Source organism: Agrilus planipennis, unplaced genomic scaffold (genome assembly GCF_000699045.2).
Source record: "Agrilus planipennis isolate EAB-ADULT unplaced genomic scaffold, Apla_2.0 scaffold281, whole genome shotgun sequence".
Classification (NCBI taxonomy): Eukaryota; Metazoa; Arthropoda; class Insecta; order Coleoptera; family Buprestidae; genus Agrilus; species Agrilus planipennis.
The window spans coordinates 181032-207383 of record NW_020439260.1 but is presented as its reverse complement, the minus strand read 5'-3'; the positions used below and the strand labels follow the sequence as shown (position 1 = coordinate 207383).

Genomic DNA, 26352 nt, shown 5'->3' with positions numbered 1-26352 from the left:
TTTTCTCCTTCCATAAAAGATTACGAAAGATCTCTCCTACATGAATCGACACAACTATAGTTTAGCATCGCTGGACCTGATTAAGTTCGACCGTTTGATTTTGCGAAAGAATTAAAAAATATACGCTTTAAAGAGGCTCTGGTCGATTTTTTTATACTTCACTGGTCTACTGACGAGATGGTACCATTTATTGGCAACAAGAGAATTTTTGTTAATTTCAAGAATTGCCACTCTTTTATCGTGACTAACAATGTAACAATACAGTAGTATCTTATATTGATGAAAATCTAACGTGCTCTGATCATGAGGAAGCTGACACTAAAATTATTTATCATATCTGCAATACTGATGCGCAAGCTAATTGTGTTATTCGATGTTCTGATAGTGATATTGCAGTAATTACGCTGGGCAATATGCGTCATTTAAAAAATGATAACTCCCACGTTAAGATATTGAATGGTATCGGAAATAATGTAAGATATCTTAATGTCACTAGGGTTTCCGAAAATTTAGATCCTACGTTAAGCCGTTGCTTACCAGGATTTCATGCAATAACTGGATGCAATTACAATACTTTTTTTAAAAAAGGCAAACAAAGGTCATTCAATATATTGAAGAAAAATGCAGAGTACCAGGTAGCAATTATAAAGAATTATAATAGAACTAGAACAAAATGTTTTTAACACAATACAAAAAATTATTTGTGAAATCTACAACGTGGGCGGAATAATTGACGTAGATGCTGCCATACTTCAACTGTTCATTAACACCTACATGGTTTCTGACGTGAATGAACAGTTGAATCGCGAAAATGTGAAAAACTTTGATGCGAGCAGCTTACCGTCGTGCAAGAGTGTGCTTTTACAGCAGTTTTGACGAGCTAATTACATAACTAATCTCTGGAATAATGCTCATATGAAGGAACTTAGTATTTTCAGTCCTGCAAATAATGGATGGATATTGCAAGACAATCAATACCACTTCAACTGGTTTGATAGAGATCAGTTGCCGAGCTTTGTGAGTAAATCGCTTCAAGAAGAATCAGGTATTAGACTTTCACTTTGAATTATTTATATAAACTTGTAATTATTTGATTCTTAATAATGTTATTTTTTTAACAGAAAATGAAACGAATGATAGTAATGATGACAATGAAGATATTCAATACGAACATTGGATTGATGATAAATTATCAAACTACAATGATGATGATAGTAGAGATTAAAAAAAAAAACAGTTTGCTTATTAATGTTTAAGATTAAAATGAATTAATTTTGAAATTTTTATTCAATTTTCTTATTTCTTTACTTATTATAAAACGTCAATAAACTACTATTTTATTGAATTTATTGCTGTTCAAAAAACCATACCATCTCTAAATATATTTAATAAGATTCTTCTAAACCGATCTAATTATCACGCTCATGCTCGTACGCATTGTGACAATTTCGGATGTCGGGGTGGATTTTTGGCCCCTCCAATTGGTCTGTGGCTGCTGACAAAATGTATTGTCATAATTCCCTAAGTGTCATACATAAAAATCAAAGCTGAGATTAAAAGTAAAGTTCTATTATTTTTTTTTGGAGCACTAAAACGTCTGGTAAGACTAAGCGCCAGCGAAAAGTGTCTGATAGTATTGAGTTTTAATTTTTAACAATATTCTATAAAATATATTGCAGCAAGCACGAGTGTGTTTGTGTGCGATGGGGCACACGTGTGCGTGAACGACTTATCGATTCGCCGACTAACCGCGGGCGCCTTTCTTCGTGTGCGCCGTATTTGTAAATGTGTGTGTCGTACCTGCGTTCTGGGAAAGCAGGTAAACAGTTCAAAGAAAAAATAAGCTATTCGGATGTTTCCAGAAGGTTCCCGAAAGTAAACAAAAGAGTATTTAAAGGAAGAGACGATCGCCGAGACAAGAAGAAATAAATTGACCGTTGCAGAAGCGAATCCAGAAATACATTGACAGTGATAGAAGTGAAATAAACAGCGCAGTGAACAGTGATATATCAACAGTAGTGTAAATAAATAGAAAAATTCATAACCTAAGTTTAGTAATAATTTAATAGTGTTTTTAAGTTCTTTAATAATTAGTGTAAATAGTTTTTGGTTTTATTAGTCTGAGAAGTTAATTTTGTTTTTTTACTTTAAGAAAAGTATGTGCTGTTTTTATCTACCTTTAACCCATGGTAACTATGAATTGGCCGCCAACCCAAGCTGTCAGGTATGCGCACACTTAAAGTATATACCAACACTACTTTATCCCACATATATTATTGAGAGAATGAGAAAATAAGTAACGTCTGGGGGCCCTAGAATCTTGGACTAATACTCTTTTTTGCTTTTCTTATTACTATTAAAACCTTTTGACCCTCATGTCTGAGAAGATGCCCTACCAACCTATCTCGCCTATTTTTTATTGACTTCCGTAGAGTCCTCTGTTCTCCTATTCTTTCAAACACCTCTTCATTTCTAATATTTTCTACCCACGTTATCCTCATCATTCGCCTATAACACTACATCTCGAAAGCTTCTAACCTTTTCTTTTCCGCCGCGCTCACTATCCATGTTTGGCACCCGTACAACGCCGCAATCCAAGCATACACCTTTAACAATCTTTTTCGAATTTCTAAATTAACCGTTCGCGAGCATAGAAGTGACTTCTATTTATTAAAGACGACACGACCCTGCGCTATCATCTGCTTTACATCCCTACTACTCCTTCCGTCTTAACTTATCTAACTTCCTAGATTTCTAAAATCAGCCACTTCTTCTAATTTTTCTTCTCCTATCTTTATATTCGCTCTTCCCTACTTTTTCTTCCCTTGCATACTAGTATTTTAGTTTACTTTTATTTATTTTCATACAATACTGATCTGTTAGTACTGCTTCCATTTTATTTAATACTAACCTCCTTGCTAGATGCTAATATTGCCATATCATCTGCAAATTTAAGCATACTAATCTTTTGCCCCTGCATATCTATCCCTACAGTTGTACTTTGTCTTTACTTTGTCTTTAATGATGTTGATCGCGTCTTCGATGTATAGATTAAAAAGTAGCGGTGACAGTGTGCATCCCTATCTGACTTCCTTCCTAATTTTTACTTCTCTACGTTGCAGCCCTTGCTTTATAACTGCCTGTTGCACTTTATACAAGCTAAGTATCACTCTATCTTTGTAGCTCATCCCTACATTTTTAAGTATATTTAACATCTTGTCCCATTTAACATTGTCAAAACCTTTTTCTAAATCTACAAATCCTATGTACGCTTCCTTTCTTTTTTCTATCGTTTTCTCTATTGTTACCCGTAAAGCTAGAATGGCCTCCCTCGTTCCTCTATTTCATCTAAACCCAAATTGATCTTCTCCTATTTTCCATCCTCCTCTGTACAATTCCAGTTAAGATTTTTGACGCATGGGAAGTTAAGGTAATTGTTCTAAATGTCTCGCACCTATCCGCACCTCTCTTTTTAAGTATGGTTACTACCACGTTCCGTTTATAATCCTCTGGAACTTTCCCCGTCTCGTAAATGTGACTAACTAGCTTAAACATAACAATCTCTAACCTCTTGTCCTGCATGTTTTAGAATTTCCCCCTGTATTCCATCTACACCTGACGCCTTATTATTCTTCCATTCATCTTCCTTCTCTAATATATCTCCTAACTCAGGGCCTGCGTATAGGTTCTCTAAATATTCTTTTCACTTATTTGCCTTTTCCTCATTTTCTATCAAAATGACCCCTGCCTCGTTTCTTATATTATTACTACTGTATCCTACGTCTCTAAAATTCCTTTTAATTATACTATAAGCCTCACCTGTTCTACCTACCTCAAACTTTTCTTCTAATTCTTTACACATCCTATCAATCCACTGTTCCTTAGCTGCCCTACACATCCTAATTATTTCCCACTTTATTTATTTGTTTCCTACTTGCGTTTCGTTTAAGACATATTATATCTGTAGCTGCTGACTTTGGCACCTTTTAATGCAGTTCCATTCTGTCTTACGTCTCCGTTATTCGTTTCTCCCGTCGCCTTTAGTATTTAGTATGTCCTTTTACCTAGACTATCACGCGTTTCGTTACATTTTAGCTTTTGTAAGTCAAGACGTCTCCTACCTTTCGTCTTTTTCAGAATTTTCAATTTAAAACTACTTCATAACTACTAAGTTATGATCGCTGTCTATATCTGCTCCTGGTTAACTCCTACAGTCCTTCACTTGATTTTTAAATTTTTGCCTAAGAAGTATGTAATCTAACTGATATCTCCCTAAATCACCTGGTATCTTCCACGTATAGCGCCTCCTAACGTGATGGTTAAATAGAGTATTCGCGACGGTTAAGTTATGTTTATCGCAAAATTCTATCAGCCTATCTCCCCTATCATTTCTATTGCCTAATCCAAGAGAACCTGCTATTGCACCCACTTTACCTTCAGCTATTACTGCGTTGAAGTCTCCTAAAACTATTAGGTTTTCCTATCCTTTCACTAAACTTAACACGTCTTCTATATCTGCATAAACTGCTTCTACGTCTTCATCATTGTAAAATGATGTAGGCGTGTAGACCTGCACTAATACCGTTTTTACCGGCTTTGAGTTTAATTTAACCATAACTCTCCTATCGCTTTGTTTGTAAATAACTTTCTATACTCTGTCCTACTTTCCTACGCATTACAGTTTCTACCCCCGAATTACCTTCTACCGATCTTGTATGTATTACTCTAAAGTCTTCACTCCAGAAGTCTCCATCTTCGGGCCAACGGACTTCACTAATACCTACTATATCTAATTCTAATCTATCCATCTCTACTTTTAAATTTTCTAATTTTTAATACTCTACACATCTATAAAACTTTTAATTTGTTTTCTGCTGTTACTTTATATACATTTTTATTTTAACACATTGCTAAACAGTTTCGTCTAATACTGTACAATTCTAGTCGATCTCCTAAGACCGTCCATCGAGAAGTCCGCTTCAAACTTGTTCCAACTATTTCTGTCTTGCTCAAGTCTAGTGTGTATTCTTTCCTCGAGGTCGCATCTCTAATTTGAAATGAACTGTACATCGATGAAGATTGTAAACATACGCACACTACCGGTTGTGGAATGGCAATATCAACAGCCTACTACTACGCGTCTATACATACGCTTTTAGACGCCCATTATGATAAAAATTAATTATATAACAGCTTTGTTCATCGCTGATCGTATGTAACGCTATTTAAAGTACACCTCAACATGGGATTAAGAACACGAGAAAAAAATAAAATTAACATTCCATAAACCTTAATAGGTTCATAAATATACTCTAGATAGGTAATTGTAATTTTATTAATTATAAGGCAATTTTCCACACTACCATTGAGGTATTGTCAAGATACGTTAATTTCTTTTATACATGCTTTAAAATTCCATCCCTCGCCTACGGCATTTTTTTGCCGAAACCACTGACACAAATCTATTCGCGGCTTGTACTCGCTGCAAATAATAAGGATGCAATAACTGTTTCCTTAAAATTCGTCACACTGTAACATGAGAAAAGTCAAGGTTGCGCGCTATTTCTCCTGTGCTACATTGGGGGCTGTCTAGTTTAAAATCAACGATTTTTTTTCTACAGTGGCGATTGTTATTATTGTTCTATTACAATATCGCGTCAATTCGTCTGACTAGATACATATACATTTACAATATGAAAAGAACAACGAGCTACTGTAGACAATTTGCAACATAAACATCCAAGTCAATCACATTCAATCTGATCTAACAAATAACAAAGAATGCATGAGTACAAAATACAAAACATGGATGCTGCTGATAACCAGCTGATCAAATACAGCGTTGAATTGTTATATACTTCGTTTAGTTTCTGTAGCAATGTGACCTTCAGTTTGACAGGCGCAATGTAGAAGAGAACAGCACTAGGCCGGAAAAGAAAGGAGACAACTCTCGGCCAAACTCTTAACCGCTGAGGAGCGTATAATCCGTACAGTACTGCACGGAAAAATTGACCATTTTATCCACTAGAATTGCATTGCTCAAAAGTGCTGTTATTTGTACCAATTACTACTCAAAAATTTAACTAGATGTTTATTTATATTTGAAGACATTTTAAAGGCTTTAACGATTATTTTCGACTCGCACTACTATTCATGATTGAACAAAACTTTTGCCGGGTACTGTATGAAAAAGTATGTTTATTGAAGAAGAGTCAAGACTATAATGAGCTTTTTTCTCCCTACCTACGATTTTGCCAGCGCGCATCCAAGACATTGAAAGTGGCACATCGCTAGAGAAAATAAATGAAGTATAGTTCCCTACGTGATCCTATCAGGACCGAACTGGCCATTACCTGGACTTTGGTATACGTTTTTCTCGAAAACGGTTGGCTTTCCGACCACCAAACATTTACATAATTTTCTTATTTTATAGTAACTTATCACTTCTTACAAGCTTGCTACACACTGCATTAAGGTTGAGTTGGATGCACGGTTGCTATTACTTTGTGGATTAATTGACAGTATGACAATGGCATACATTAATGTAATAATGTGCTAATTTGCTAATGAACTAATTTTCTAGGTATGGTTATAGTAAAAGTATGTGCAGTTATCTCCTCTAATAATGTAGCATTCTGAAATTAGTTGACTATTAAAACTTCCAATTAATCTTATACCTTTTAGGTCTACATTCTTTCGGTATCCAGAATACTATTGTTTAATAGGAGTGTTTCCTACTAGTCGCAAATTTTGATATGTTGGACGTGATCCTATAGATAATTAAGTCAAAAAAGAGGGTCAACCTCAGAATTAGAGATAATAAGCGGTAAATTTGTACGAACCTTTATATTGGTCGAGGTGAAACCCTTAATATGACTGGACTACTATCAATATTCAATAGTCGATAATTTACACGGCATTTATTCTAAAAGGCAACATTGCCAAGTTTAATGATTTTCAGCAGATCTGTTATTTTTAAGTAATAAGGTCGGTAATTTATGTAGCTCCTTCACTGTTCCTCATTAACTTAAGATAATCTGTAGTTTAATTAAGTTAATTTCATATTAATATTTGATAAATACTAAAATACTGACCGCTACCAAAAGTAAACACTTTTTTAAAAGTATTGGTATATGAAAGTGTTGCATTTCAGAAGAATATGAATTATAAGCATTAAGTGACAATTTAAAATACACGTCTTGAATTATTGTTAGTGTAAGTGAAAAAAGTTATGCGTTAGTCAAAAGCTAACAGTGTCAAATACGTCTGCTTTTTATTGAATGCTTAAATTATCAGTAAGAATATCAAAAAATGCATCTTCTAAAAATTGTAAGAAAAATCATTTATAAAATAAATTAATAAATAAATGTGTATAAAATTTAGAAATGAATATTGCAGAAGTAAATTTAAAATTTTGCATAGTTGCAAGTTGTTACACTTTTAATTTTTTTCACTTCAACGTATTGAAATGTTCGTGGGTTTAACAAAATTTAACTAATAAGATGTGTAAGATATTAGTGAGCTTAAAAACACTTGTTATAATATTTTAGACGATAACATGTAATGGAAATGTCGCGATAATCAATATTTATCGATGTAACTGTTGCAACTGTTTAGCAGGTTTATCTTATTGTTGTTTATAAACGTTAAAAACCGTTGGTTACTAATACCTAATTTTCCGTTAGGACCGTTGGCTTTTGCAGAAGTATGATTGGATGATTTTAAAATGACCGTTAATGAATGCAACAAGGTGATTGGAAAATTAATTATTAAGAGGAGGGAATGCGTGATCATATAAATAGGTTTTGAGGGATGGAAAGCCAGATTCAAGGTAGAAAGAAAAAGATAACTTTAGAACTAAAAGATTATTTTTGAAATAACAGAGGTCTTGTAACAACAACTGTAATTAACTTAATTAAATAAAGCAAATAAAATCAACATCCTGTACAAATTTTGCTACACACTATTAAATTATTACTAAACTTAGGTAATTATTCTATTTATTTACACTACTGTTGATATATCACTATTCAGTGCGCTATTTATTTCACTGCTGTCACTGTGAATTTATTTCTCGATTAAGTTCTGCAACGGTCAATTTATTTCTCCTCCTTTCGGAGATCGTCTCTTCCTTTAAATACTCTCTTGTTTCCTTTCGGGAACCTTCTCGAGCCGTCCGGTTTCTTTTTCTTTGAACTGTTTACCTGCTTTCCCAGAACCCAGGTTCGACACACACGTTTACAAATACGGCGCACATGAAGAAAGGCGCCCGCGGCTAGTCGGCGAATCAATAAACCGCTCACACACGTATGCTCGATCGCACACAAACACGCTCGTGCTCGCTACAGTATTTTTTTGCTTTTCGTAGATAAGTCTAAGCATTGTAAGAGTTTCATATCTGACTGTTTATCTTTTGACTGATGTATAATTTTGCTTTTGATGAATGGCCGCTGCGTGCTTACTTCTTGCCTGCACATTATATTCAATGTGTGCTTTATCTTATTGGACATTTGTTTTCTCAACTTTCGAGGTAGATATCAATAGTTTTACACTATTTCAAAAATATGAGGGAAAGATAAATAAAATAAAAGTACGTGTAGTATAAACCAACACCTACATTAAAAAAAACCTCATTAGCATTTATTTCACATTTATTTCCATAACTAATTACAAAACAAAGAAAAAACACGTGCATTCATTATTGAAGCTTAAAATTAATAAATCGTCATCATTTGTCACTTTTGCTGCAAATTCGTCATTTATTATAGATAGATTAATTTGTAAGTTCTACGTGACAATAAATAAACTAAAAAAAAGAGTTATCACCAAATCTAGTAAAAGTGTCGATTACGCTCCAAGTTCCCCTTTGTTAGAAAAAAATTATCTAAAATGGAAATAATTAATTTATTATCTATCTCAGCGTGGTTACTATAAAAACGTTTATATATAAAAAACTGATTAATTATTCATTTGTTGGAACTTTAATTTTTCATTACAATCAAAATGGTAGATACAAAATATCATTTCCTATAGCGACTGATAAAATTAAGCTAAATTCACAATTTTGATAGTCAACCGCAATAAATAATTAAGAAATAAGTATAATAAGGAATTTTTGTCTTTTTAATTTAAAATTAAAAACTGATAGATAATGCAAAAAAGTGGATCCAAGAATCAGTTTCACCATTTGTTTCGTGTAAAAGAACAAGAAACTTACGGATACAGGTGATTAATTGAGCGGACTTCATTTGGGAGTGTTTGGAGCGTCCAGATTCGCACTTCGAAGCATTACTGCGCCGAGTCCCCAAATTCTAAAAATTATTTTTTATATTTCTATACCGAGTGGTTTTTTATCCTCCTGAATTCGTCAAGTCTAAACATTTTCCGATCCGACAGGACTTGAACTTTGACGAAGTTTTCGTATAGAGTGGATAATGCGGTTTGCACGTTTTGACGAATCAGGGAGCGGACCATACTGAGCGGGGTTCTTAATGAAAAACCAGACTAAGACAAGTTCCTGAAAGAGGGCAATAGCTCTTTCAGTATTCAGGGTGACAGAGATCAGTGATCACGAAGAGCGGTGTAGCACATAACCTGTATGCCACCAAACACACGAGTTCACGGTGTCGATATTGCTCTTATTAAATTCGGGAATGAAATGATACCATGTATTCGATATCAAACGGCATAATGACAAGTAACGATACCTACATGTATTCAGATGTTTTGATGTGTAGATAGGATTAAAATATAAATAATATGTATATTGTACACTATTACAAAGTAGTGGGAAATTTACCATTTTATGCTGAAAAATTAACGAAAATGGTCATTTTTCTTAACACTGCCTAAAAATAATAAGTTTTCAAAATGCTTTCTTGAAAATTGAAAGTCAAGACTGCCAACTAAACAAACAATTAAATATGACTTCATGAATATGACAAATAAACGGTCTAACAAATAAATTATTTTTGAACCAACTAAGTATACTGATGTGAGTAGTTCGATACCTACTATATAAAAAGCGATATCGAAAACAATATCCAGTAAATACTCGTATTTATATTTCGTTTACTTTCTGTAGCGATGTGACCTTCAGTTTGACCGGCGCAAAGTAGAAAAGAACAGCACTAGGCCAGAAAAGGAAGGAGACAACTCTCGGCTAAACTCTTAACCGGTGAGAAGCGTATAATTCGTACAGTACTACACGGAAAAATTGACCACTACAATTGCATTGCTCAAATATGCTGTTATTGGTACCATTTACTACTGAAAATATCAACGAGATGTTTATTTATGTTTGAAGACATATTAAAGGCTTTAACGCTTGTTTTCGACTCGCACTATTATTCATAATTGAACAAAACTTTTGGCAGGTACTGTATGAAAAAGTATGTTTAACAAGAGTCGAGAGTATAATGAGCTTTTTTGTCCCTATCTACGATTTTGCCAGTGCGCATCCAAGACATTGGAACGGGCCCATCGCTAGAGAAAGTAAATGAAGTATACCTACATCGTTAATATGGGTAAGGCAAAATGACACATTTCTTTGTTGGTATTGTCTCATGTTGTTACAGAATTTGATGAATTTGTGAAGTATAATTTTTCAACCTCGTCTATCAGGAAATGTTTCATGTTTTTCTGAAAACTGTCTTAAGCTAACCGAACTCTCAAAATCTTTTCAACAAAGCGTATCATCTCCCTACTTTATTTTTATGTGAAAAGATCTCCGACGGTATTTTCATGAATTTTATTTTACTACGTCTAATTTTTTAAAAGATGATGCCGCTGTTTGATTATTACACGTGATAGAATATCCCTACAGTGTGTCTATCTTAAACTAGCAGGAGTTGCCTATTACCATTAAATAAAACACGTTTTGTATTGTTAATCACTTGTATCTACAAAGCTCAAAACAGTTTGAATGTTTTACAGCGGTTTTTATATCCCTCGGGAACAGTGTTTTTTCTGGATACCCTATGTCCTTTTCTTAATTCCTGATAATGTGTGTAAAAATTTTCATGATAATCGGTAAAGTAGTTAAAGCGTGAATTGGTAACAAACAAATAAACTCGCATTAGCATTTATATTTTAGAATGCTATGGGTTAATCGGCGCTGTAATAGATAAACCTAATAAAGAGCATGCGCTCCGGTCACTTGCCTGTACACCTACTAAACCGCAAGTAAGTGGGCCTAATCCGAATAAAACATATTTAAAGGCATGTTAATAGTAATATGTATTTATAAGGCAGAGTACAAGTTCTTGTAGGATGTCAAGAATGCATTCTATTTTTTCCCTGTTTGCCATTTGATAACGTTAAATCATGAATAGTCAATTAATAATTTTTTGTGTTTGCTAATCTGAAACAAGGGCATATTAAATTAATTTATATCATGTATAAATATAACATTACTGACTGATTGAGATTGGTGAACTAATGAAACTTTTCTTGATTCATCATTTCATAAAGCAGCTGTGACACTTACACGTTAATTGTAATTAACACGATAAGTTTGTTTTATGCAAGTATTTATAATTATTTCATTTCCTAACAGTTAGCAGAGTAATAGACAAAATTAAGGCGCCGCCTCTTTACTTTGTGTTATAATAGTCATTTGATTTTATAACCATAGAAGTAAAAATCACCATAAGAGGCGTACCTAATCAATAAAAAAAGGAAATAAAAGCATTGAAATAAAGAAATAATAATAGTAATACACCTAAATAAATCCCTCTGACTTGTAGAAGTGTACTCAAATTTAGATCAATCACCTATTATTATTCTTACAATAAAATGTGATTGTATTTATTTAAATTAAAAACTATTGCTTCTTCTTTTCAGGCTACGAGGAAAACCTCCCTTATCGCCATTTTATGGTTTGCCGGCCTGAAGTGTCTGATCTTGAACTACATCCTGAAGAAGGTCAAGTCCCCAAGTTAACGGAAGAGCTATTTTGGAGTCTGTTCAATGAAAAAGGTCAATTGGAAGACGACCTTACCCTTAGAAAATCCGTTTTCTTTGCTGGCATGGATCGAACTCTACGTAAAGAAGTCTGGCCATTTTTATTACACTGCTATCCCTATCAGAGTACTTATGAAGAGAGGCTACATATTGCTGATCTCCGCAGACAAGTAAGTTTCGTTATATGTATAAAAGCTATTTGGGTATTTATCCCCAATAAAAGTCAGGATGTCCAAATTGGCCTATTCAGCTTAAGTACAAAAGCGACTAAATTAATAATTACATAGCGATCCGATACTCGACTCGGGTGCGACGGTATTGTACTGCACTAGCATTTAGCTCGCCTGTCCTGATGCAGCTAAACTACCCTCATGTGATCATTATACAGGAAGTCCAATGGATACCGCTAAAGTGTATTTTTAATGAAACCTAATTATATCTATACTTTGCTGATAGTATACTAAGATGGGGTGAAAAGTTTTCTCCCTGATAGGCAGATAAGATCTAATTTCGTACTGGTATTCTATAAAAATATGCTTTGCTTCTTGAACACCACATTTTTAAGTCAATATCTTAGTTAATATACGTTTGACAGCCTGTTACAGATCTTTTTTTTTTTGAAATGGTATTGTTGGTGAATATTTTTACAATATCTTTATCATTCAAGTGTCCTAGTCTTTGATGCCACAATAACAACTTCGAATTAACTTGCTGAACAGACAATGCTTCAGTACATTCAACATCTTCGCGTAAATAAAATAGATCACCTTTCCTTTTGGCAATCATAACAACCTTTCCTTGTGAATCGTAAACAATGGCACAGTCTTTTTCAAATACTACCTTGTAGTTATTGTTTACAATTTTTGCAACCGATACGAGGTTCGTCCTTAGATCGGGCACATACAGTGTGTCGCGTAACTCAATCAACTTCTGATCTTGAGTACTCTTTACCAATACACGCACGTTGCCTCTTCCTCGCACCTTAGTCGTTGCCCCACTCGCGAGATTTAACTTAATATCAGGAACTGTTTTCATGGGCTCAAATAACGCTCTATTATCGCATACATGTGTTGTACATCCGCTATCAATAATCCAACTTTTGTTGATTGTTTTTGTCGCGGTCTCGTTCGCACTCGTACTTAATATCATGTGGCTCACTACGAACGCATCGTTAATACTGTTTGCCAAATGTTTTGATTTGCTGGTATTCTGACTTGTACACGCGTTAGCCTTATGTCCCATTCTTCCGCACTTAAAGCACTTGAAAATAGGTTCCTTTCTGCGTCTTTGACCACCTTTGCTCCGTCCAGCTGTCATCGCAATGACATCACTTCCCATTTCTTCCTTCTTTGACTCGTTGTGTTCGAGGATTTTCACTTTCAGCTCTTCCGGAGACGGTAGAATGTCACGCGTCTTTATCGCTGTACGAAATCCTTCACATGAAGCTGGGAGACTGTATAGCAACATGATTGTTTGTAGATTATTGCTAATATTCTCGCCCATACTCTCCAACTTGTCAACTGTGTCGAAGAAATCATTCAAGTTGTGTTAAATAGTGCGCATTTGATCAGTGGAAATGAAGTAGTCCCACCAGGTATTATACTTTAGTGTTTAATTCCGTTTGAAATTCAAGTATAAAGATATTCAATGCTAAACACTCTTGTCCACCATATTTAATGATAAAATTGGGAGGATGACTGTGCTCTTAGTATCATTGTGCACCTATGCCCTAAATGTCACATTAGACTCAACTCCCTTCTTTTCGGAAAGTTCCATCGCATCCCCCTTACGATCACAATTTAACAATATCGAAATTGTTATTATTAACTCATTGCACAAGTTGTCTTCGCTCTTCTATAATCTTATTTATCAGTCAACTATAAAAATCCTGCGCGATAGACATTGGAGTTACAGTTGAAGCAACTCGTCTGTGAAATACAGTTCATCACTTCATGATCTACACTTCAAGCACCTGTCCTTTTTCGGTTCTTTGATCTTGCACGTGGTGATGAGATATTTAAAGCACTGGTATCTGAATTACGAGGTGAGGAGGGACATCTGGACCAAGACACGTCCTGAAGGACTTCTTCAATTCCAAAAATTGACAATGAATTCCTTTGTAAATCCGTGGAGCTCTTTCTATTGCCAGATCTAATTCCTCTGCAGAAATACAGTGTAGCCCAAAAAGTACGCAATATGCTCATTGCGGTCAAACTGTAAGTTTAATCGAAAAATTTTTCAAACAAAACTTGTTCCCTATTCTACTACTAGATCGTCTGTATTATCCAGATTTTTAATGGCAGTGATGTGAAGTATGGCTCCAATTGAAAAATGTTATAGCAAAAACCAATTCAGAATGCCAAAATTGTAGGTTTTTTTGATTCCGTTCAAGTGATTTGACTCAAAAAAACAGTCGAATATCGCCGCGAGGTTTTGCATTTTTTATTTTTCAATTAAACTTACAGTTTGGCTGCAATGAGCATATTGCGTACCTTTTGGGTCACCCTGCATACATAGTAACACTTATATTTCTAATCGTGATTAACATTCTCGTCGTTTTCTTCTTAACAACTCTTTCATCACCTAATTCCCTTCCAGTTTCTTTGAAAAAACGTTATTCACTGCAACCCAAGGTATTATAATTAATGTTATGCTGCATGTGGTTTTCTATTGCGTCAACGTTGGAAATGGGATTTTATTCCTAACTACAACACCTTTATCCCTGCAGCGAACTCAAGGAGTTTCTGGTCACTCTTGTCTTTTGCAAAACTGAGTATGCCTACCTTCACCTTTGTGGTTTTTCATATTACTAGAACCTTCCGGGGATCATGCATATTCTACTATAGTTCCTGTTCATTTTTTTATTCACTTCATTTGATTCAGTAAGGTGATCCGACTTAACGGCGTAAACTATCTGAGAGTCGTTTCTGCTTTGTTCCAGAGCCCCTCAAACTTCTCTGTAGTTAACTTAGGAGTCCGTATTCACCCTATCTTGTAAGAACAAGTATATGAGTGTTTCCATCCAGGTGGCTTCTGGCAAATTGTTTCAGTTAAGAATTTTTGACTCTTTTTAAAACAGTTTCCTTAGTGCAATGTTTCCCTGGAGAATCTGTCGCGGATTGCGTCATGGTCCTTCTTTTACTTATACTTCTATAAATAGAAACCGAAATATTATTGAATTTGTTATAATTAAAAGGGTTCGTGTGCCCTAATTTATTTATATCAATGAACATGATTTTCCATTTAATTATTCCACTTTGTTGGAACAAAATGGTTAATGATCTTATTCTTGTGCGTACGTCTTCTTATCGTTAATTATAAATCTACATGTAAGAACATAAAAATATAAGCCGGGATTCTGTAAACTGGAAATGCCTATCGTTGTTTGTTCAGAATGGAAGTAATTTGTGTAACGATATCAAATAAGCAATAATACGATATACGAACCAGGTTTATTGACAATTCTTCATACCCACCTATGGCACGTGTTTGCGGCCAAATTAAAAACTTCATTTCAGAACCTACTTCGTAGCAGCACACGATTTATGTGTAGGTTTTTCAAAGATCTATTGAATTCAAACTAGGTTAACCGTTAAATGTCGCTATTAATGTTACGGTGGTGTAGAATTAATAAAGATTGTTTACGTAAATTCTTGAGAGCACTGTTTTGAAAATTTTCTTGACGTAGTGGTTAAGCATAAACCAAACATAGATAAGAAATTCTGTCACGTGCTATAATATAAATAACTTTTTGCGAAGTGTCTAGTCTGCCACCTGTGATGGCTGTTTAATAAAATGGATTGAGTAAAAATTCAAAAATTATGAGAATTTATTACAATTTCAAAGAGATGCCTCGTTTTTGAAAAAATAATGTTCAAAATACGTTTATAATACATGCACTCAAAAGAGAATTAAAAAAAAAGTAAGTAGATATTATACATAAAACATCAAAAAAATTATAAAATCTAATTTAGTCATAATCGAATTAATTTCAAAAAATAACAGTGTCATAAAGTATACGTTTTAATTATAATTTTACGTTGCGTTTTCGCTTTTTAGAGTAATTGGTGGAATATGAAATCTCTTTGATTTTGATTGTGGCTCTAGTGGTAGTTGATTTGGAAAACATCCCGAACAACATTTAGGGGTTGCGCAGTTTTTCCGAGAGGAGGAACTTTAATAAGGACCCAACAACTGAAAAATTGTTTTTCTGTTTTGCTTCTCATTCAATTTTATACAAATTAGTACTCGTTTAATTAAAAAAAATAATTTGTGTATTGAAACGTATTGAAAATAGTTAGGTATTTCAATATTTATATGCGTATCTCCGGGACCCACATTAATAGTTACCATAAAACAGGATGACTGCACATTTTTGTATCTGAATTCTGACAAACGCTTGGAATGATGTTTATAGAGGTGAATTATAATAGCTCAGTCTGCCTTCGTTTACACTTTTAAAAAAAAAAATAAAACATTTGTGGGCAAAGTCACTTGACTAAACAGGGTGTCATTGCCCATACATTCATTTTGCTATCCTAGGTAATGTGATTTCGCGTTAGTAAAAAAATACAATGTTAATGAAAAATTGTTTTATTTTATTAAAAATACATGAGTTTAACAAATATTAAATCTCAAAAAAAAATGATAAGTCTTCAGAAAAGTAAGAAATACTTCTTCTTTCTCTAAATAAGTGGATTTAGAGACTATATCTGTTATAGAGATGCTGGCTTCGCCGGGTTTATCAGGAAATCTGAAAGATCTTCCTTTATCAAATGTTTTGAAATATGTTACTTCAAGTCATTATCATCACACAGCCTAATTATTCGGGCCAAGAAATATTTAATTCCTTTCTTCTCCGACTGTTTTATGATGACGAAGCTTCCAGCTTTATGTGCGGTGACGTCCTACTCTTCTTCATTTTCATCTTCTGCTTTTGATTCTTTATTGCAGGGGATTGTTAAATCATGCACAGAAAACTGATCGTCGTCGCTTCTTTTATTAGTATGGTTATTTAAACCGATTAATCCTCGGTTGTTTTTTGATTCCTTGACAGCCTGATTGATATCAGTAGGTTGTAAATCGGTAGGGCTAACGGATCTTCCTGCAGGAATATAATTTTTATTCCTCAAGTTCAAAGTACAAAGATTGTCGCCTAAAACACATTTGATACCCTCTCTTTTTCTTGCCCATGATACCACTTTTTTATGAAACCATTCTTCAAAACTTGAGCTATCAAACCAGCCCGATTTTCTAGATCCATAATGAGTGTTTGGTGGTCTTCCTTCAACCCAAGAGGTCCACATACGAGGGTGGATTGATAAGTTTCCGGCCTAACCAAGAGATGACGCCACTAGGCCTACCTTGAGGTGACATTCTATAGTACCATCCTTGGATAGCTTGTAGCTATAGTTTCAGCCCGATCTCCTTGCTAGTGTAGGTTTGACAGCACGCTGAACAAGACGCCTCTGTGGTTTTCGTAAAAATGGAAAAGCAGGAAAATCGTGCTGTCATCAAATACTTTTATTTGAAGGGGTTAACGCCGAAGGAAATTAAAAAAGAGATGGACTCAACACTGGGGACATCCTCCCCGTCATATTCAACCGTTAAGCAGTGGGTTTCCGAGTTTAAAAAGGGTCGTGTGAGCACCTCTGATGGGCCTCGCTCAGGACGCCCCGTTGAGGTCACAACTCCAGATATGATCGAAAAAATTCATCAAATAGTGCTGGGAGACCGCAGATTGAAAGTGCGTGAGATAGCTGAGACCTGTAAGATGTCATATGAACGTGTGCAACATATTTTGCACCAACATTTGCATATGGAAAAGCTCTGTGCAAGATGGGTGCCGCGTTTGCTAACAGTCGACCAAAAATTGATTCGAAAAAACATTTCTACCGCAAATTTGTCATTGTATAAGCGTAATCCAAGCGAATTTTTGCGTCGATTCGTAACCGTTGACGAAACGTGGGTCCACCACTACACTCCTGAAACCAAAGAACAGTCTAAACAGTGGATTGGACCAGGGGAACCAACTCCAAAGAAGGCAAAAACAATTTTTTCGGCGAACAAGGTTATGGCTACTGTTTTTTGGGATGCAAGAGGTATTATATACATTGATTACCTTGCAAAGGGTAATACTATCACTGGTCAATACTACGCAGACTTATTGCAACGTTTGAGCCACGAGGTGAAAATTAAACGACCTCATCTGGCGAAGAAAAAAATCTTGTTTCATCACGATAACGCACCAGCGCACACGTCAATCGTTGCGACGGCTAAAATCAACGATCTAAAGTTTGAATTGATGCCGCACCCTCCTTACTCTCCAGACCTAGCCCCGAGTGACTATTTTCTGTTCCCTAATCTCAAAAAATGGCTTGGCGGTAAGAGATTTGCGGACAATGAAGAAGTAATCGAAGCTGTAAATGGTTATTTTGAGGAGCTTGACGAATCAGTCTATAGAGATGGCATTAATAGACTGGAACACCGCTATGAGAAATGTATCAGCCTTGGAGGAGATTATGTTGAGAAATAAAAAAAAAAAATTCTTAAAAACCTTGTTTTTCTTGGTCAGGCCGGAAAATTATCAATCCACCCTCGTATAATCGACGTAACATGGTAATATCAATGGAATATTTCCTTTTAAATAATTCCTGTTACATTTGGGACATTTTACGCGTCGACGGAATACCATGCGTTTAGGACCTAGATCATCGCTGAGATATGTCTCATCATAATTGAAAATATAATCTAGCGGTACATCTTTCAGCGAATTTCCAAGTTTTGCATCAATTGGAGTTTCTATTTTAACATTAAAAAAATCAAAGAAATGAAAAACATTCTTTTTCGAAGTGGTTTATCAATGTAAATACCCATATTTTTGCTTGAGGATGTAAAAAGAAACAGAAACGTGCTTTTCATTATTCATATTATCGAATTTGCAACTTTTAACTGTCAAAGTCACAAAACACATTTTAATCAAAACTTTTTAGAACTACTAAAAGTTACGAATATTATTTGGGGGGTATGAATGCTGTAATGAAAGAAGATCGCACTTGGAAGTTTATCATTGATAAAAGTGGAACCTACGATACACACGATAAAAGTGGTTTTATCTATCGCGCTCAGTATTCCGACTTCCGAGAGGAGGAACTTTAATAAGGACCCAACAACTGAAAAATTGTTTTTCTGTTTTGCTTCTCATTCAATTTTATACAAATTAGTACTCGTTTNAACTTTTTAGAACTACTAAAAGTTACGAATATTATTTGGGGGGTATGAATGCTGTAATGAAAGAAGATCGCACTTGGAAGTTTATCATTGATAAAAGTGGAACCTACGATACACACGATAAAAGTGGTTTTATCTATCGCGCTCAGTATTCCGACTGTATAAAACCTGTGATGAACGTGGCAAGTGGTAAACGGAGTTCCTCTAAACTAAAATTATTAAAAACATACCTGTGCAATGTCCCAAATAAAATTAACCAGCTTGTAGTGCGCCGAACTGAAACGCTTCTTTCTTTTATTTGACTAGACAAAAGCATTCGCGTATAATTCCGGATTCTCAGGAAAATGTTGTTATATTGAGTAGGTGATGAAGTATTGTGTGAGAAACAAAATAACATAAAATAGTATATTCCCAAATTTACTTCAGTTACAATTGTATCAAAAAGAAAAAACTCAAAACGAAATAGTAACTAAATTTAAAAAAACAATAATAAGGGGACGCATCAGATCTGATCGTGGCTCAATCCGGCGTCCTAATTGGTCGGTTCGAAACAGGTGTCTGGTTCTGCGTCGGTCTTTTTTTTCCCCTTCACAGACAATTGGATCCCCATATTCTTCTCGATAGCACTATCGACACATCTTTACTGGGCAACTGCCACACTTGTTCTCTTCCTCGATTATCTTCGACGTGTCCACTACGATTGATACAGAGTCTACGCCATCCTGCGTCTAACCGACGTATCACTTGAGGCAAAATGGGTTGCCTGCACCACGCACCCTTCACGCACCAACTTTCTTAAAAACCAAATTTCCAGTACTAAAGAAGATCACTACAAGTCTAACCTCGCTGTCCATCGAAAGTTCCCAGGATACCTAGATGACTGCGGTCGGCGCTGTATCAAGTATGTGCCATACTGACCCTCACGGTTATTGTTCCCTACTTGCATCAAATATTTTATCTTTCCACTCCCACCCATTGCGTCTATAATTACCCCTACAATTGCACTTTTTGGTACCATCCCACGAGGTAGTTTCTATTTGAAAATTCGAATGTCACACAGACTGTCACTGTTTCTGTTACCCTGAGTACAGAAACAGCTACTGCCCTCTTTTAAGTAATTGTCCTAATGTGATTTCTCACTAAGAACTTGAAGGCTTTATCAATTCAGTTGTTACTATCGCTGTTTAAAAATACCTTATATCTATGTTTACAACTATTTTTTTAACAGGAATATGAGGAAATCACAAGAAGACGCCTCGAACTTACTGGAAATCAGTTAACGCATTTTAAGAGAAAGATACAAAGTGTAGTCGAAAAAGATGTTGTCCGGACTGACAGAGGGAACCCTTTCTTCGCTGGAGACGACAATCCCAATTTAAATATTATGAAAAATATTCTGCTAAACTACGCTGTATACAATCCAGGATTAGGGTAATTATACCAAATATTCTAACAATTGGGTTGGAATATGAAATTTTGTTATTGTATGTTTCAAATATATGCGTACTACTTTGTATATAAAAAATTTTTCCTGCGGTCCAAAAATCATTTTTGAAATCGGCTATATAATTTACAATACGTCGATATTCAAAGAGCTTGTGTTCTTAGAGAAAGCGCATGACGTCACGACACTATTGGGTGTTTCTTGCATATATACAAATAGATATAACAGTCACAAAATGTATGCGGCAATTTGTTCTATTATAAGGCGCACGCCATTCCTTGACGTTCGATTTTCGCGTTACTGTTGCGAAAAATTAATGTCTTACTCCTGACCTTCAAGTACCAAGTAACAGTGCCGTAGCTCAGGGGGTACAAAGGGGACCCCAAGCAAATGTTTTCTTTGATATTACATAGAATCAGGTTCACCACACGGTAATGTTAAATGCCCCAATTTTATTGTATTTGTACCAGTTTTTAATAATTTAATAATACAACAAGACTTAACCGTCTTGGTTTGTAAAAATACTAAAGTTTTTGTGTTGATAAAAATGATCTTGTATCTAAACGTAAAAATAGCAATTTTCATAGTCAATATAACAATATCATTGTCTTAATTTCCTTGAATTTGTTAGGTAAATTAATTAATGGGTTAAATTTGAAAAGTTACCGTTCCATTATCATACGGTCTTCACCGGAAGACTCGTATCTCCAATTCTTCCTATCTTAAGTCAATCTTGACATTTCTCGAAAAATAGAGCAACCTTCATTTCTAACTATTTGGGAACAGTCTAATTTAGGTTTACCTCTACCCCTCTTAACTCCTATTTCTGCTTCTAATATACCTCTAACTAGTGCATGGCTACTAACCTATCTCACCATTTCCTTATTGTCTTCCATTACGCCTTCTCTTATCCTACTTTTTCTAATGCCTCCTCATTTTACTTTCTCTATCCACGGTTCACGTTTTTCATCCATACAGAGCCGTACTTCAACCTGAGCTATTAATAATCTTTTTTGAATTTTCGAAATAACCGGTTGGGAGCAGAAAAGTGATTTCTTTTTTACTCAGCCTTGTTCTTTCTTTTCTATTTCTAGCGCTTTTTCCATCCTTGGTTATCTAACTACCTAAATATCGAAAATCAGGGACTTCTAGGTGTTCCTAGAAGAAGTTCCAAGCCTGTATCGACACTAATATTTTTATTTTATTTTTATTTTTCATGCCATACTCTTGTGGCAAAACCGCTTTCATTTTATTTAAAGCTAATTCTAAATCCACCTTGCTGCATGCTAATGTTAAAAACGAAATACGTATATACCAATTAAAAACACATAGAAAAGTAATTTGATACTCAAGAAATGTATTATTTAAAGGGGTTTGTTTAATAGATTCTATTTTCCTTTTTAGTATTATTCGTTGCATTTCATAATGCAGTTATATAATTATCTGTTACTATTACCTATATTTAGTTGATTACATAAAACTACTTATAAATCTAGAATTGATTTTGCTAATTTTAGGTATACACAAGGTATGAGTGACCTCCTTGCACCGGTACTATGTGAACTAAAAGATGAAGTTGCGACCTTTTGGTGTTTTGTGGGTCTTATGCAAAGGGCTGTGTTTGTGGCTACCCCTACTGATAGAGACATGGATATATCTTTACGATACTTAAAAGAATTAATTAGGTTAATGATTCCACGATTTTACGAACATTTGGAGAAACATAGGGACGGAATGGAGCTTCTTTTCTGCCATCGATGGATTCTTTTGTAAGTGTATGTGTAGAAATTTTGCCTTTGAAATATTATATTTAGCATTTATTTCAGGTGTTTTAAACGTGAATTTACCGAAGGTGTTGCCCTTAGACTGTGGGAAGCTTGTTGGGCAAATTATCTAACAGACTACTTTCACCTATTTATATGCCTTGCTATAATATGTGTCTACGCTGATGATGTCATTGCTCAAGACTTACGAGCAGACGAAATGCTTCTTCATTTTAGTTCTTTAGGTAAGATTATTTAAAACTAATTCTTATTTTAATGTGTACAGTTTATCTCAACAGTTTAAACGAGTAATCCAAAAAAGGACAATTGTGAATTGGACTTGCTCATCAATGGTTCCATACCTTATCAGAAATTTATGATTAAACAATTAATGCTTTTGTCTATCTTGGCAACTATTAAATAGTAATTAAATATTTAACTGATCCTTAGAATGTTAGAAGAGATAGGTAACAACAAATTTTCTACTTTTGAATCGATATCAGAAAAGTTTTCAAAAATCTTTTCATTTATGAATATATTTTTTATTTAGCCGTTTATTACTCATTTGAATTTCTGTTAAAAATTTCCTATCGTGTATACGAACACTAAACAATCAGGGGCGAAAACATGGGAGCGCAAATATTGTAAGTGAAAAAGTCTTTTTTTTATTTCAAGACGAAAATCAGTCCATAAAATTTTTTAGTGTGCTAGATAAATATACGATTGGGTTAGGTAAAAGTTACTATTTACTTTGTTGGTACGGAATCCTAAAAGCTTCAAAACGAACTACAGTTTGTGCTAAAAACGACGGAAAATTATTATTAAATTTAAACCATTTTTATTTTAGCTAAGCTGAATGCAATAAGTTATTCATTTTTTTATTTGTTCGTTTAATTTTAAATATGGAAAAATTAGAGACATATTTTTGTATAGGATGTATTTTCAATTTTTAAAAAAGCTAGTTTAGCACACTTTTTAAATTGTTAAGACGTCCAGTTATTCTTTGTAATCTTAGTTTTATTTTAAAAAGGTTCATTTTCCAATTGAAACAAACTAGATTGCTTTGTAATGGTTTTCAGCAATGTATATGGACGGTCAGACAATAGTTCGTAAAGCCAGGGGCCTTCTTCATCAATACCGTCAGCTTCGTGAAATACCTTGCACATTATCAGGCCTTTGCATGAGATGCGGACCCGGGATATGGGATAGTACTCATAGTCCTCGTATTTATTGTACAGGACATGAGAACGGCTATTGTCAAAGCAGTATTAATTAATATACTTATTTAATTAGAAATTGAAATTAATTTGCAGTGAAAGATCATCATTGCAAACCCTTGCAGTATGAAATTGAAATATCAGTCATCAGCAGACCAATATTGCAATCGTATTAAAGTAAGCAGCAAAAACGATCAAATATATTTACACTATATAATTACCATATTAAAAGGAAGTTCAAAAGTAGGATATTTTTCTAAAAAAAAGGTAAAGGCATGCATGTATAAAATTACTTTATTAATCTTTTCAAATATTTTTAAAATCAAAAAGTTATTCTTAAAGCATTTTCATTTTGATTTAGGAACTATATTCGTTTTAAAATAAGAAATCTTTAAATACTTTGAGGATGAAATGTTTTAATTTTTATCGTTTGGTATATGTGCGCCCTCTACTGGGCGAAAGAAATTCAATTGGAATGAACAGTTGTCAAGTGCATAGAATACTGTATTAGAAAAAAGTAAGTAAAGAAATGATAAACATGAATTTACTACATCTTTAAATTACTACCTACAGATGGCTCGTTTTATCTTTTCGGTATTATTTGTAAAACATTACTTACTGTGTAAAAGACATTTCCAAAGTATAATTTCTAAAAAGGGTGTTTACCACTTTATGGTACACGAACCTTAATGGTTCGTGGGGTATGGTAATCAAGACATACCCAACACACAATTTTTGGAAACGTGAGGCTGCTGTTTGTCATTGAGCAAAGGCGCCTCCCACAATAAAATGTAACACAGCAGCATACCTTTGAGACTTTGGATTTTCGCTTGTATTTGGTTTGCGTATGTCACAATAAAATTTATTTATAAAGGAAATGTTTAAAGTTCAGTTGAGCTGCCTAAAGGCATACTTACTAAAGATAAATATATATATTATTATAGGTAATTCTATTTCTATAATAAGTGAATTAAGTAATTACATCAAAAACATTCTAAAACTAATCACAATTTCACTACGTATACGTACAAAACTATTATACAAAACAATTTAAATCCCTATGAAATATATGCATATCACCATAATAGTATTATGCTGTATTCTTGAGTCTTTATTTCAAGTATAAGACCATGGTTTTGATTTTTTAGGTAAGATTATCACGTTTTCATTTCAAAAATCTTAAATATATCTATAATAGTTGTACCTAAAACTGTCTATTAATTAGTTACGTGCATGTAATTATTCAAGAACACTTATCTATTCTTATATACAGTACATATATTTATTTCTGCATCTTAACGGAAATGAAAACAAAAATGCACAATGTGTGCTACAATATATATGAATGTACACGTATGCTTTATGCAAATATATTATTTTGCAAATTAAGAAGTGGAACCTCTTAAAATACTGCAAGGGCATTGGTTAAAAATTGAAATGTTACCTATATTACATGATCTATATAAATATACTTTTTTAATTGTTAATAAGTTGTAAAAACTTTACTGCAGTGCAAGTATTAAAATAAAGCAAATAGCAAAAATATTGTTTTTGTTTATCAAACTAATATAAACTGAAAATTACACAAAGGTTCCGTACATAAACAACAATTAAAAGATGTTAATTAATTATGTTTTTAATGTAAGTTTCGAAATAAACAAATTATCACTTTTCAAGAAGAAATTATTGTTACATTGACCGATAAAACTTAAATACCAGTAAACAAAAACATTTTTGAAATAATATAAAAGAAATAAATAAACTCAACAGTTATCTTATTCAAAAACGGACGAGTCAACGCAAACGGTTTTAGAATGGAAAAGGCATGTGTTTTTGTTTTATTATTTTTGCTTTACGGTGCAGAAGGTAAAATTGATTTTTATTATCTCAATATAAACTAGAATTTAGATAGCAGCTTCTTAATATTATAATCGCACAGAAATACAAACTCATCTAATGACTTATGTTAAATTCCTTTTTTGTAAACATTCTAGCCATAAACAGATATTTAAAAAATCAGATGTACTTTAACTTTATTAATTATATTTTGTAGCTAAAAATGCATAGGTTGTGCATGCATATGTATGTACTTAGTACACGAAAAACGTATTTTTAGCTAGTAAATTGCAAATGCCATCAACTGCCACAATTGGAGATGTTGTAAAACTAGAATGCAATATTTTGTTCGGTATTGGAGTATTTCCAACATTGGATTATATTCGATGGTTAAAAGATGGTCAGGAGGTTTACAGATGTGATCCTAATAAACTGGCAGGAATGGTAACAAACCAGGTGGAAGGAGTTAATATAGACGTACGTATTTACAAAAAAGGAACGCAGAAAGGACTAATTAGTATACCACGGAAAAAATCAAACCATCAAAATTATGATGCGTGTTGTATGCATTATTCACTTTCTTAGTTTTTACATCAGTATTGTTTCATCTGCAATATGTGTCTACGATATTTGCTTGCTTACATTCTTGCTATTTTCATATTTTGTAACTGATTTTTATTTCTTTGTGCCCGTACTTACTGATGTAACCGCTATGATTATGGCACAAGTTGGTTAATTATATAATTTGAAAAAGAATTTAATCGTCTCACACCATAACCGTACAAGGGGGTGTTTCAGATGGACTCTGATGATATCATCTCTAATATTTCTTGATATGCCGTTTATTTCAACCGTATATATTTAAAAACTTTTTCTTAGATTAAAGGCTCGAACTTCC

At 34.0% G+C, this 26352-nt stretch overlaps 2 protein-coding genes and 1 non-coding gene across 3 annotated transcripts in view; all 3 read left to right on the top strand.

Moving 5' to 3' along the window:
- Positions 1 to 23925, top strand: part of LOC108741880 (TBC1 domain family member 16) — a 55514-nt gene extending 31589 nt beyond the window's left edge. Inside the window, exons 2-6 of the mRNA XM_018476846.2 lie at positions 11845 to 12134; positions 20423 to 20625; positions 22156 to 22407; positions 22465 to 22646; positions 23481 to 23925. Coding sequence (XP_018332348.1) covers positions 11845 to 12134; positions 20423 to 20625; positions 22156 to 22407; positions 22465 to 22646; positions 23481 to 23677 — 1124 coding nt within the window. The 3' untranslated portion in view covers positions 23678 to 23925. The remainder of the gene's footprint in view (positions 1 to 11844; positions 12135 to 20422; positions 20626 to 22155; positions 22408 to 22464; positions 22647 to 23480) is intronic.
- A 344-nt stretch (positions 23926 to 24269) lies between these two features.
- On the top strand, positions 24270 to 24398 carry LOC112905582. The gene has a single exon (XR_003231890.1). It is a non-coding gene; the product is annotated as a U11 spliceosomal RNA (small nuclear RNA).
- A 975-nt stretch (positions 24399 to 25373) lies between these two features.
- LOC112905581 overlaps positions 25374 to 26352 on the top strand; it is a 2606-nt gene continuing 1627 nt past the window's right edge. The window contains exons 1-2 of the mRNA XM_025978263.1: positions 25374 to 25484; positions 25735 to 25931. Coding sequence (XP_025834048.1) covers positions 25433 to 25484; positions 25735 to 25931 — 249 coding nt within the window. The 5' untranslated portion in view covers positions 25374 to 25432. The remainder of the gene's footprint in view (positions 25485 to 25734; positions 25932 to 26352) is intronic.